This window comes from Salmo salar, chromosome ssa16, assembly GCF_905237065.1.
Source record: "Salmo salar chromosome ssa16, Ssal_v3.1, whole genome shotgun sequence".
Classification (NCBI taxonomy): Eukaryota; Metazoa; Chordata; class Actinopteri; order Salmoniformes; family Salmonidae; genus Salmo; species Salmo salar.
This window is the reverse complement of record NC_059457.1, coordinates 38,277,950-38,290,954: the sequence shown is the minus strand read 5'-3', so window position 1 is coordinate 38,290,954 and position 13,005 is coordinate 38,277,950. Positions and strand designations below refer to the sequence as shown.

The 13,005-nt window shown below is 45.0% G+C and overlaps 1 protein-coding gene across 2 annotated transcripts in view; it reads right to left on the bottom strand.

Annotated features, from left to right (window-relative positions):
- LOC106573605 (serine/threonine-protein kinase STK11) overlaps window positions 1-13,005 on the bottom strand; it is a 41,972-nt gene that overhangs the window by 7,948 nt on the left and 21,019 nt on the right. For both annotated transcript variants that reach the window (XM_014148796.2, XM_014148797.2), the window contains one exon: window positions 11,663-11,862. In XM_014148796.2, coding sequence (XP_014004271.1) covers window positions 11,663-11,862 — 200 coding nt within the window. The remainder of the gene's footprint in view (window positions 1-11,662; window positions 11,863-13,005) is intronic.

Here is a 13,005-nt window from a genome sequence, read left to right as displayed (position 1 = left end):
CGAGCTGACAAGTTACAAATCTGTCATTCTGCCCCTGAACAAGGCAGTTAACCCACTGTTACTAGGCTGTCATTGAAAATAAGAATTTGTTCTTAACTGACTTGCCTAGTTAAATAAAGGTTAAAAAAAAAAGATGACTCAGGTAGGCTAAATCACTGCAGTCAATAGGAAAAATTAGCGAATGAACCCAAAACTAACACACTAGCATGAGTCATTAAAACAGGCAAGTAGCTGTATGGTCTTATGGCATCTATCAAATGTACTGCTATCAGTGAAAAATCTGAAGATTCCTGGGACAAAGGAAGAATTAGATTGTATGGCATCTAGGAATCTCCATTGTATCTTTTGATGTCAAATGCCTGATGTGCTTTTTGTATTCATTCAATACTGGATCCCTCCCGTTTTGAGGTTCTGAAACGCATAGAAATACATTGTTTTGTGTGTAGTGTGCCCTAAAACACAGCCAGTGCCTAGGGCTTTAGCAGTGGGCCAATAATGACTATACTGTGTCTCTAACCAGAGCCATGACACCAACAACATGCAGTAATTAGCCAAGGCAGGCGAGGACATATTGAGTGCTTCTAGCACCTTATGTTACAAAACAAGTACAAGACAGCAACATAAGTCTACCTTCAGGCCACAACTACTGCTATACCAGCCTGTCACATTCAACAATGTTAGTGCCAATGTCATCAAATATAATGAATCAGATATCATGTGAAAGTCCAGGCGAGCACATCACAGCATCTGCCTTGTGTTACTAAGAGAGAAGTTGACTGAGTGATTAGAGAAAGAAATGAGCTCTACCATGGAAAGTGGAAATGAACCCCATGACCACGTCCATGGACATTCTCTGAACCTGACGTAGTCAACTTTACCTGCTCTACTCCCTCCTCCATGGACATTCTGAGCCTGACGTAGTCAACTTCACCTGCTCTGCTCTCCCATGGACATTCTCTGAGCCTGACGTAGTCAACTTCACCTGCTCTGCTCCCTCCTCCTCCAGAATCCTCTCCTATCAGCTCTGACCTTGTTCAATCACTAGTCTCAGCCTGGGCAAAGTGAATCACTGGTCCATAGTGGCTACCAGCCCACATACGCACTAGGCTGACGCAATCACAGACAGACTGACAGACAGCAGCTTGAGCAGATCCTCTGCAGAGATGGACACACCAGAACACACACACAGTGAGATAACAATCCAATCCATACGAAGGAAAAAAGTTTAGTGAGAAGCGAGTAAAACTTTGATTTGAGGATGTGGGCATGACATAACTGTCGTGTTAATGGCACCACTACAGAAGGCTAACTGACAAAGGATTGTGCATCCATGCCAAACAGTGCTTTTGTCATTAAAAAAAATAAATAATAATAGGAGAAAAAACAAGCAACAAACAAAGAAGATAGGCTTTTGAAAAATAACTATTTTTCATAAAATTGTAGTTATCTTAGCTAGCTGAATTGTATACCAGTTGCTAAGCAGTTGCTAGGGACTCTTTTGGAAGAAGCTAGCTAGCTAACGAAGAACAACAAAGAATATCTAGTTAACAGAAGAAAAGAAAGAGAAAATCAGGACAGAAGAAAAAGGATATCAAAGTGAAACAGTTCTCTAAAGACACAGGAGACAATAATACAAGAAACAACACTTCTGTAGCTTGTCAACTATGTGTCTGTCTATCCCTGTTCTCTCCTCTCTGCACAGGCCATACAAACGCTTCACACCGCGTGGCCGCTGCCACTCCAACCTGGTGGTCCCAGCGCGCACGACCCACGTGGAGTTCCAGGTCTCCGGCAGCCTCTGGAACTGCCGGTCTGCAGCCAACAAGGCTGAGTTCATCTCAGCCTATGCTACCCTCCAGTCCCTAGACTTCCTGGCGCTGACGGAAACATGGATTACCACAGATAACACTGCTACTCCTACTGCTCTCTCTTCGTCTGCCCACGTGTTCTCGCATACCCCTAGAGCATCGAGCCAGCGGGGTGGTGGCACTGGAATCCTCATCTCTCCCAAGTGGACATTCTCTCTTTCTCCCCTGACCCATCTGTCTATCTCCTCATTTGAATTCCATGCTGTCACAGTTACCAGCCCTTTCAAGCTTAACATCCTTATCATTTATCGCCCTCCAGGTTCCCTTGGAGAGTTCATCAATGAGCTTGACGCCTTGATAAGTTCCTTTCCTGAGGATGGCTCACCTCTCACAGTTCTGGGTGACTTTAACCTCCCCACGTCTACCTTTGACTCATTCCTCTCTGCCTCCTTCTTTCCACTCCTCTCCTCTTTTGACCTCACCCTCTCACCTTCCCCCCCTACTCACAAGGCAGGCAATACGCTTGACCTCATCTTTACTAGATGCTGTTCTTCCACTAATCTCATTGCAACTCCCCTCCAAATCTCCGACCACTACCTTGTATCCTTTTCCCTCTTGCTCTCATCCAACACTTCTCACTCTGCCCCTACTCGGATGGTATTGCGCCGTCCCAACCTTCGCTCTCTCTCTCCCGCTACTCTCTCCTCTTCCATCCTATCATCTCTTCCCTCTGCTCAAACCTTCTCCAACCTATCTCCTGATTCTGCCTCCTCAACCCTCCTCTCCTCCCTTTCTGCATCCTTTGATTTTCTCTGTCCCCTATCCTCCAGGCCGGCTCGGTCCTCCCCTCCTGCTCCGTGGCTCGACGACTCACTACGAGCTCACAGAACAGGGCTCCGGGCAGCCGAGCGGAAATGGAGGAAAACTCGCCTCCCCTGCGGACCTGGCATCCTTTCACTCACTCCTCTCTACATTCTCCTCTTCTGTCTCTGCTGCTAAAGCCACTTTCTACCACTCTAAATTCCAAGCATCTGCCTCTAACCCTAGGAAGCTCTTTGCTACCTTCTCCTCCCTCCTGAATCCTCCTCCCCCTCCCCCCCTCCTCCCTCTCTGCGGATGACTTCGTCAACCATTTTGAAAAGAAGGTTGACGATATCCGATCCTCGTTTGCAAAGTCAAACGACACCGCTGGTCCTGCTCACACTGCCCTACCCTGTGCTTTGACCTCTTTCTCCCCTCTCTCTCCAGATGAAATCTCGCGTCTTGTGACGGCCGGCCGCCCAACAACCTGCCCACTTGACCCTATCCCCTCCTCTCTTCTCCAGACCATTTCCGGAGACCTTCTCCCCTTCCTCACATCGCTCATCAACTCATCCTTGACCGCTGGCTATGTCCCTTCCGTCTTCAAGAGAGCGAGAGTTGCACCCCTTCTGAAAAAAACCTACACTCGATCCCTCCGATGTCAACAACTACAGACCAGTATCCCTTCTTTCTTTTCTCTCCAAAACTCTTGAACGTGCCGTCCTTGGCCAGCTCTCCTGCTATCTCTCTCAGAATGACCTTCTTGATCCTAATCAGTCAGGTTTCAAGACTGGGCATTCAACTGAGACTGCTCTTCTCTGTGTCACGGAGGCTCTCCGCACTGCTAAAGCTAACTCTCTCTCCTCTGCTCTCATACTTCTAGACCTATCTGCTGCCTTTGATACTGTGAACCATCAGATCCTCCTCTCCACCCTCTCCGAGTTGGGCATCTCCGGCGCGGCCCACGCTTGGATTGCGTCCTACCTGACAGGTCGCTCCTACCAGGTGGCGTGGCGAGAATCTGTCTCCGCACCATGCGCTCTCACCACTGGTGTCCCCCAGGGCTCTGTTCTAGGCCCTCTCCTATTCTCGCTATACACCAAGTCACTTGGCTCTGTCATATCCTCACATGGTCTCTCCTATCATTGCTATGCAGACGACACACAATTAATCTTCTCCTTTCCCCCTTCTGATAACCAGGCGGCGAATCGCATCTCTGCATGTCTGTCAGACATATCAGTGTGGATGACGGATCACCAGCTCAAGCTGAACCTCGGCAAGACGGAGCTGCTCTTCCTCCCAGGGAAGGACTGCCCGTTCCATGATCTCGCCATCACGGTTGACAACTCCCTTGTGTCCTCCTCCCAGAGTGCTAAGAACCTTGGCGTGATCCTGGACAACACCCTGTCGTTCTCCACTAACATCAAGGCGGTGACCCGATCCTGTAGGTTCATGCTCTACAACATTCGCAGAGTACGACCCTGCCTCACACAGGAAGCGGCGCAGGTCCTAATCCAGGCACTTGTCATCTCCCGTCTGGATTACTGCAACTCGCTGTTGGCTGGGCTCCCTGCCTGTGCCATTAAACCCCTACAACTCATCCAGAACGCCGCAGCCCGTCTGGTGTTCAACCTTCCCAAGTTCTCTCACGTCACCCCGCTCCTCCGCTCTCTCCACTGGCTTCCAGTTGAAGCTCGCATCCGCTACAAGACCATGGTGATTGCCTACGGAGTTGTGAAGGGAACGGCACCTCCATACCTTCAGGCTCTGATCAGGCCCTACACCCAAACAAGGGCACTGCGTTCATCCACCACTGGCCTGCTGGCCCCCCTACCTCTGAGGAAGCACAGTTCCCGCTCAGCCCAGTCAAAACTGTTCGCTGCTCTGGCACCCCAATGGTGGAACAAGCTCCCTCACGACGCCAGGACAGCGGAGTCAATCACCACCTTCCGGAGACACCTGAAACCCCACCTCTTTAAGGAATACCTAGGATAGGATAAAGTAATCCTTCTAACCCCCCCCTTAAAATATTTAGATGCACTATTGTAAAGTGGTTGCTCCACTGGATATCATAAGGTGAATGCACCATTTTGTAAGTCGCTCTGGATAAGAGCGTCTGCTAAATGACTTAAATGTAATGTAAATGTAAATAATAATCCAAAAGAAAACACTGACATTTGTCTTCGTGTGGGTCCCCAAGTAGGTCCTAGTGCTGCACAATATCAGCAGCATCTGGTTGGCTCCACCAGGCCTGGCTGTCTCCTCTCCTGCACTAGATAAGGCTCTGGCTATTGGCAACATCACATTATTATGACAAAGACAAAGAGGAGAGGGGGTGGAGGGACTTCATTAACTCCATTCCTCCCTTAAGGTGAAACATTTTGGGAAACTAATAGGTCTAGCAGGTCTAGACTGAAGTAAGAACTGGCTGACACAACACTGCTGTTTGATGTGTTGCTCATATTTGAAACATCCTTCAAATAAAAAAAATGTGCTTTGATGTGAATATGGCATTTTAACAATCATATCCTAAAAACAGGACAGGTCAAAGTAAAATGGACCACATGTAATGGCGTTTGTATCCGTACATTTATGACGAGATGATCATAGGGAAAAACACAATACTTCTGAATTACCCGCTGTGTAAACACATTGATTCTCATTGCAAACAGGCTCAGGATAACTCCTGATACAGTTGGATAGCTGACATTCAGAGCTTAAAGCTGCAATATGTAACTTTTTGGGTGATTCACATAGAAAATATGAGTTACAGATCTGCCATTCTCATTGAAAGCCAGCCTAAGAAGCGGTAGATCTGTTCTATGTGCTCAATTTTACTGCTGCCCGTTCTTAAATTCTGTTTCGGAGTCTTTTACTTTCGGGTTTTGTACACCAATTTCAAACAGCTAAAATACAATATTTTCATTTATGGAAAATATATTTCACAGCGGTTTAGATGTTACAATGATTCTCCACACAATGACTGCTTGTTTTGTCACATACAGTAAACTGAAATTTGGCGCACTACTGGAATTTTAACAACCAGGAAATGGAGAGATTTCTGCATATTGTATCTTTAAATAGCCAAATCGATTAGTCACAGGAATCAGGACTAATAAAGCCAATGCAACCATTCCACAAACGTTAGGCCTACCACATGGATGGCCATTCATAAAATTCAATTGTGGTTCGACACTGTAGGCTACACCACAGTAAGCCCGAACCGACGCCGACATCTTTTGGACGTAAAAAAATTAATAAATGGTGCGGTCTAGACCTTCCTTGAGTTCAACAGTCAGACCGGACCAAATCTGAACCAATCATAGACATCCACATTGATTGAACTGGCCAGATATTAAAATACATTTTTTAGGCTATATTATTATCTTATTATTTCAAGGCTATAGCCTACAAATAAATAAACTGAAGCATTTGCGAGTGCGACACACTAGGCTGGCAGGAACATTATAGTGCTCAGCATTTAAACATTGTATTAAATCATTATAGTCCATAAATTGCGCATATAGGCTGTGACTTAGACTTAAATCAAAATGAAACGAAAAACGCTTTATTAGGCATGATTTTAGTCACAGTCTGTAGCTTCAGACTCATGTGATGGTGCCTGGAGAGTAGTCCAGCAGCAGAGAATACCCTCTCTGCACTTGCAAAGCCACTGGGGATGCTAAATACCCTTCGGGCCACTCTTGCCAGGCTGGGGAGGGATGCGGAGTTGTATGTTTTTTTCTATAGGTAGGCCTAAAAAAAGGTATTTAGGCCAAATAACCCTAATAAAACAGGAAGCTCCTTGAAAGAGGTCATATTTCAGGCCTACAGGGGCAAAATCAATGACAGCGTATTATATATACTGAAAAATATAAAATGCAACATGCAACAATTTCAAAGATTTGACTGAGTTACTGTTCATAAGGAAATCAGTCAATTGAAATAAATGAATTAGGCCCTAATCTATGGATTTCACATGACTGGGCAGGGGCACAGCCATGGGTGGGCCTGGGAAGGCATAGGCCCACCCATTTGGGATTTGGGTCCACCTACTTGGGAGCCAGGCCCAGCCAATCAGAATGAGGTTTTCCCCACAAAAGGGCTTTATTACAGACAGAAATACTCCTCAGCATCCCCCTCCCCCTCAGACGATCCCGCAGGTGAAGAAGCCGGATGTGGAGGTCCTGGGCTGGCGTGGTTACACATGGTCTGCGGTTGTGAGGCCGGTTGGACGTACTGACAAATTCTCTAAAATGACGTTGGAGGGGGCTTATGGAAGAGAAATTAACATTCAATTCTCTGGCAACAGCTCTGTTGGACAGTCCTGCAGTCAGCATGCCAATTGCACGATCCCTCAAAACTTGAGACATCTGTGGCATTGTGTTGTGTAACAAAACTGCACATTATAAAGTGGCCTTTTATTTCCCCCAGCACAAGGTGCACCTGTTTAATGAACATGCTGTTTAATCAGCTTCTTGTTATGCCACACCTGTCAGGTGGCTGGATTATCTTGGCAAAGGAGAAATGCTCACTAACAAGGATGTAAACAAATTTGTGCACAAAATTTGAGAGAAACATTTTTGTGCATATGGAACATATCTGGGATCTTATTTCAGCTCATGAAAAATGGGTTTACATGTTGCGTTTATATTTTTATTCAGTATATATAATAGAACGAAAATGAACACTTTTAAGAGATCTGATTTTTAGTTTAGAAATACTTTGCTCCAATGACACACTTAGCTAGCTAGCATTTACATTTTTTTTTTACATTTACGTCATTTAGCAGACACTCTTATCCAGAACGACTTACAAACTGGTGCATTCCCCTTATGATATCCAGTGGACATTTTTTTTTGGGGGGGGGGGGGGGTTAGAAGGATTACTTTATCCTATCCCAGGTATTCCTTAAAGAGGTGGGGTTTCAGGTGCCTCCGGAAGGTGGTGATTGACTCCGCTGTCCTGGCGTCGTGAGGGAGCTTGTTCCACCATGGGGGTGCCAGAGCAGCGAACAGTTTTGACTGGGCTGAGCAGGAACTGTGCTTCCGCAGAGGTAGGGGGGCCAGCAGGCCAGAGGTGGATGAACGCAGTGCCCTTGTTTGGGTGTAGGGACTGATCAGAGCCTGAAGGTACAGAGGTGCCGTTCCCCTCACAGCTCCGTAGGCAAGCACCATGGTCTTGTAGCAGATGCGAGCTTCAACTGGAAGCCAGTGGAGTGTGCGGAGGAGCGGGGTGACGTGAGAGAACTTGGGAAGGTTGAACACCAGACGGGCTGCGGCGTTCTGGATGAGTTGTAGGGGTTTAATGGCACAGGCAGGGAGCCCAGCGAGTTGCAGTAATCCATACGGGAGATGACAAGTGCCTGGAATAGGACCTGCGCCGCTTCCTGTGTAAGGCAGGGTCGTACTCTGCGAATGTTGTAGAGCATGAACCTACAGGATCGGGTCACCGCCTTGATGTTAGCGGAGAACGACAGGGTGTTGTCCAGGGTCACGCCAAGGCTCTTAGCACTCTGGGAGGTGGACACAATGGAGTTGCCAACCGTGATGGCGAGATCATGGAAAGGGCAGTCCTTCAACGGGAGGAAAAGCAGCTCCGTCTTGCCGAGGTTCAGCTTGAGGTGGTGATCAGTCATCCACACTGATATGCTAGCCACCTCCTTCCTTTCTGTTAGCATGGACACATAGTAAGTACCCATCATGCTTGCAGGATATGTGTCTTTTCAGATCTCACAATGATTATTTAGTGGTGGACACTACATCATTGCACTCCCTCTCTTGCTCTTGGTCCTCCTTATCTTTGTAAGTCACCTTGATTTTTAACCTGTTTGTTTCATCAGTTTATGAAAATATTTAGCGAAATCCATGACAGTAGCTAAGGGGCTATAGCAGCACACAAGTACCCTACAAATGCATGCTGGGCCGGGCATGCCCAGAGCTCGTGAAGTGAGCACTACCGGAGTGTGTAAGAAGGCCGACGGGCCAGTCTTTGGCAAACTCGCTCTGCGCTCCAGTCAAATTGGGCACACTCCACACCTCGCTCTACTCCAGCTCCGCTCACATACTCTGTCCAGGACCTCTACACCAAGCAGTGTCAGAGGAAGGCCCAATAAATTGTCAAAGACTCCAGTCACCCAAGCCATAGACTGTTCTCTCTGCTACCGCATGGCAAGCGGTACCAGTGCACCAAGTCTGCAACCAGCAGGACCCTGAAAAGCTTCTACCCCCAAGCCATAAACCTGCTAAACAAGACTGCTAAATAGCTAATCAAATGGCTACCCGGACAACCTGCATTGACACTTTTTGGACTAACTCTTGCACACACACACTGGACACACAGCTGCTACTGTCTATTATCTATCCTGTTGCCTAGTCACTTTACCCCTACCTACAGTACCAGTCGCAAGTTTGGACACACCTACTTATTCAAGGGATTTTCTTTATTTTTACATTGTAGAATAATAGTGAAGACATCAAAACTATGAAATAACACATATGAAATCATGTAATAACCAAATAAGTGTTAAACAAATCAAAATATATTTTATATTTGAAATTCTTCAAAGTAGCCACCCTTTGCCTTGATGACAGCTTTGCACACGCTTGGCATTCTCTCAACCAGATTCATGAGTTAGTCACCTGTAATGCATTTCAATTAACAGGTGTGCCTTGTTAAAAAGTTAATTTGTGAAATTTCTTTCCTTCGTAATGCGTTTGAGCCAATTAGTTGTGTTGGTAGGGGTGGTATACAGAAGATAGCCCTATTTGGTAAAATACCAAGTCCATATTATGGCAAGAACAGCTCAAATAATAAAGAGAAACGACAGTCCATCATTACTTTAAGACATGAAGGTCAGTCAATCTGGAACATTTCTATAACTTTAAAAGTTTCTTCAAGTGCAGTTGCAAAAACCATCAAGCGCTATAATGAAACAGGCTCTCCTGAGGACCGCCACAGGAAAGGATGACCCAGAGAAATTGCAGCCCAAATAAATGCTAGAGTTCAAGTAACAAACACATCTCAACATCAACTGTTCAGAAGAGACTGCGTGAATCAGGCCTTCATGGTCGAATTGCTGCAAAGAAACCACTACTAAAGGACACCAATAATAATAAGAGACTTGCTTGGGCCAAGAAACACGAGCAATGGACATTAGACCAGTGGAGAACTGTCATTTGGTCTAATGAGTCCAAATTTTTGATTTTTGGTTCCAACCGCCATGTCTTTGTGAGACGCAGAGTAGGTGAACGGATGATCTGGTTTTCACTTAGTGGGACTCTCATTTGTTTTTCAACAGGACAATGACCCAAAACACACCTCCAGGCTATGTAAGGGCTATTTGACCAAGGAGGAGAGTGATGGAGTGCTGCATCAGATGACATGGCCTCAACAATCACCCGACCTCAACCCAATTAAGATGGTTGGAGAGCAGCCAACAGTGTTCAGCATATGTGTGGAACTTTAAATAATGCCACTTTAATAATGTTTACATATCTTACATTACCGTAATTTCCGGACTATTGAGCGCACCTGAATATAAGCCGCACCCACTGAATTTTTTCAAAATTATTATTTTGAACATAAATAAGCCGCACATGTCTATAAGCCGCAGGTGCCTACCGGTACATTGAAACAAATGAACTTTACACAGGCTTTAACTAAACACGGCTTGTAACAAAAAATTTGCAGTAAACAGTAGCCTACCAAGAAAGTCATTGGTCACTATCTTCCTCCTCCTGTGCACTGAAACCACTGAAGTCATCTCCTTCGGTGTCGGAGTTGAATAGCCTCAGAATTGCTTCATCCGATATTGGATCGTTTTCATTGTCGCTCTCATCACTGTTTGACCTTAACCGGTTCGGCAATTTCATTGGTCTAATGAAAGCTTCATGCTGCCAAAAAACTGAGCACGTCACAGAATGTGTTTTTTTGGAGAAAGTAAAAAATGAAAGCGGGAAAAATCCATATATTAGCCGTGTCATTGTTTAAGCCGCGAGGTTCAAAGCGTGGGAAAAAAGTTGCGGCTTATAGTCCGGAATTTACGATACTCATATCATATGTATATACTGTATTTTATACCATATATTGCACCTTGCCATCACTCATCCATATATTTATATGTACATATTCTCATTCACCCCTTTCAGATGTGTGTATTAGGTAGTTGTTGGGGAATTGTTAGATTACTTGTTAGCTATTACTGCACTGTCGGAACCAGAAGCACAAGCATTTCGCTACACTCGCATTAACATCTGCTAACCATGTGTATGTGACCAATAAAATTTGATTTGAAACTCTGTTGGAAAAGCATTCCAGGTAAAGCTGGTTGAGAGAATGCCAAGAGTGTGCAAAGCTGTCATCAAGGCAAAGGGTGGCTACTTTGAAGAATCTCAAATAGACTATTTTGATTTGTTTAACACTTTTTTGGTTACTACATGATCTTTTAAATTGTATTTAACTAGGCATTTCATGTGTTATTTCATAGTTTTGATGTTTTCACTGTTACTCAACAATGTCGAAAAGAGTAAAATAATGAAAAACCCTTGAATGAGTAGGTGTGTCCAAACTTTGACTGATACCGTAAATGTACATAGCTACCTCAATTACCTCATACCCCTGCACATCAAACTCGGTACTGGTAATCCCTGTATAGAGCCATATTATTTTTACTCGTTATTGTTATCCGTTATTCACTGTGTATTTATTCCTGATGGCACTATTTAAAATGTATCTTTAACTCTGCATTGTTGGAAAAGGACCCGTACAGTAAGTAAGCATTTCACTTTTAGTCTACACCTGTTGTTTGTAAAGAATGTGACAAAAAAATGTTATTTATCACTCAAATTCTCTCTCCCAATAACCCTCACTCTCCACCTCAACATCTCTCCACCTCCCTCTATCCCGTGTCTCTCACCTTGCATAGCAAAACCCTGGTTGGAAATGTGGTTTTCTCCATAGAGCAGCTTGTCATTATCGTCCTAGTCCTTATAAACATCACTCTATTAAGTCATGTCTCCATCCTTCTCTCCCTCCATATCTCTGTATCTCACCTGGCATAGTGAAACCCTGAGAATAGATGTCTCCAGCGCCATAGAAGAGTTCATCATCATCCTGGTCGTCCTGGTCGGTGTAGCCGTGCAGGTTCTCCAGGTAAGGCAGTACAGTCATGCTACGCCATGCGTCCCTCCGGTCAGCACTGGGGGGCATTGGCACCAGAGGCTCCATGGCAGGGTGCTTCTTCCTCACCCAACTGAAACCACACAAAGATTGGTTTTAAGGTTATACAGTTGAAGTCGGAAGTTTACATACACCTTAGCCAAATACATAAAAACTCAGTTTTTCACAATTCCTGATATTTAATCCTAGTAAAGATTCCTTGTCTTAGATCAGTGAGGATCACCACTTTATTTTAAGAATGTGAAATGTCAGAATAATAGTAGAGAATGACTTATTTCAACTTTTATTCCTTTAAATCACATTCCCCAGTGAGACAGAAGTTTACATACACTTACCTAGTATTTGGTAGCATTGCCTTTAAATTGTTTAACTTGGGTCAAACGTTTCAGGTAGCCTTCCATAAGCTTCTCACAATTAGTTGGGTGAATTTTGGCCCATTCTTCCTGACAGAGTTGGTGTAACTGAGTCAGGTTTGTAGGCCTCCTTGCTCACACACACTTTTTCAGTTCTGCCCACAAATTATCTATGGGATTGAGGTCAGGGCTTTGTGATGGCCACTCCAATACCTTGACGGTGTTGTCCTTAAGCCATTCTGCCACAACTTTGGAAGTATGCTTGGGGTCATTGTCCATTTGGAAGACCCATTTGCGACTAAGCTTTAAACTTCCTGACTGATGTCTTGAGATGTTGCTTCAATATATCCACATAATTTTCCTCCCTCATGATGCCATCTATAGCACCAGTCTCTCCTGCAGAAAAGCACAACATGATGCTGCCTTTCAGGTTATGTCGATATAGGACTCGTTTTACTGTGGATATAGATACTTTTGTACCTGTTTCCTCAAGCATCTTCACAAGGTCCTTTGCTGTTGTTCTGGGATTGATTTGCACTTTTTCGCACCCCAGTACGTTCATCTCTAGGAGACAGAACGCGTCTCCTTCCTGAGCGGTATGACGGCTGCGTGGTCCCATTGCGTTTATACTTGCGTACGATTGATGGTACAGATGAACGTGGTACCTTCAGGCGTCTGGAAATTGCTCCCAAGGATGAACCAGACTTGTGGAGGTGTACAATTGCTTGTCTGAGGTCGATGGCTGATTTCTTTTGATTTTCCCATGATGTTAAGCAAAGAGGCACTGAATTTGAAGGTAGGCCTTGAAATACATCCACAGGTACACCTCCAATGGACTCAAATGATGTCAATTAGCCTATCAG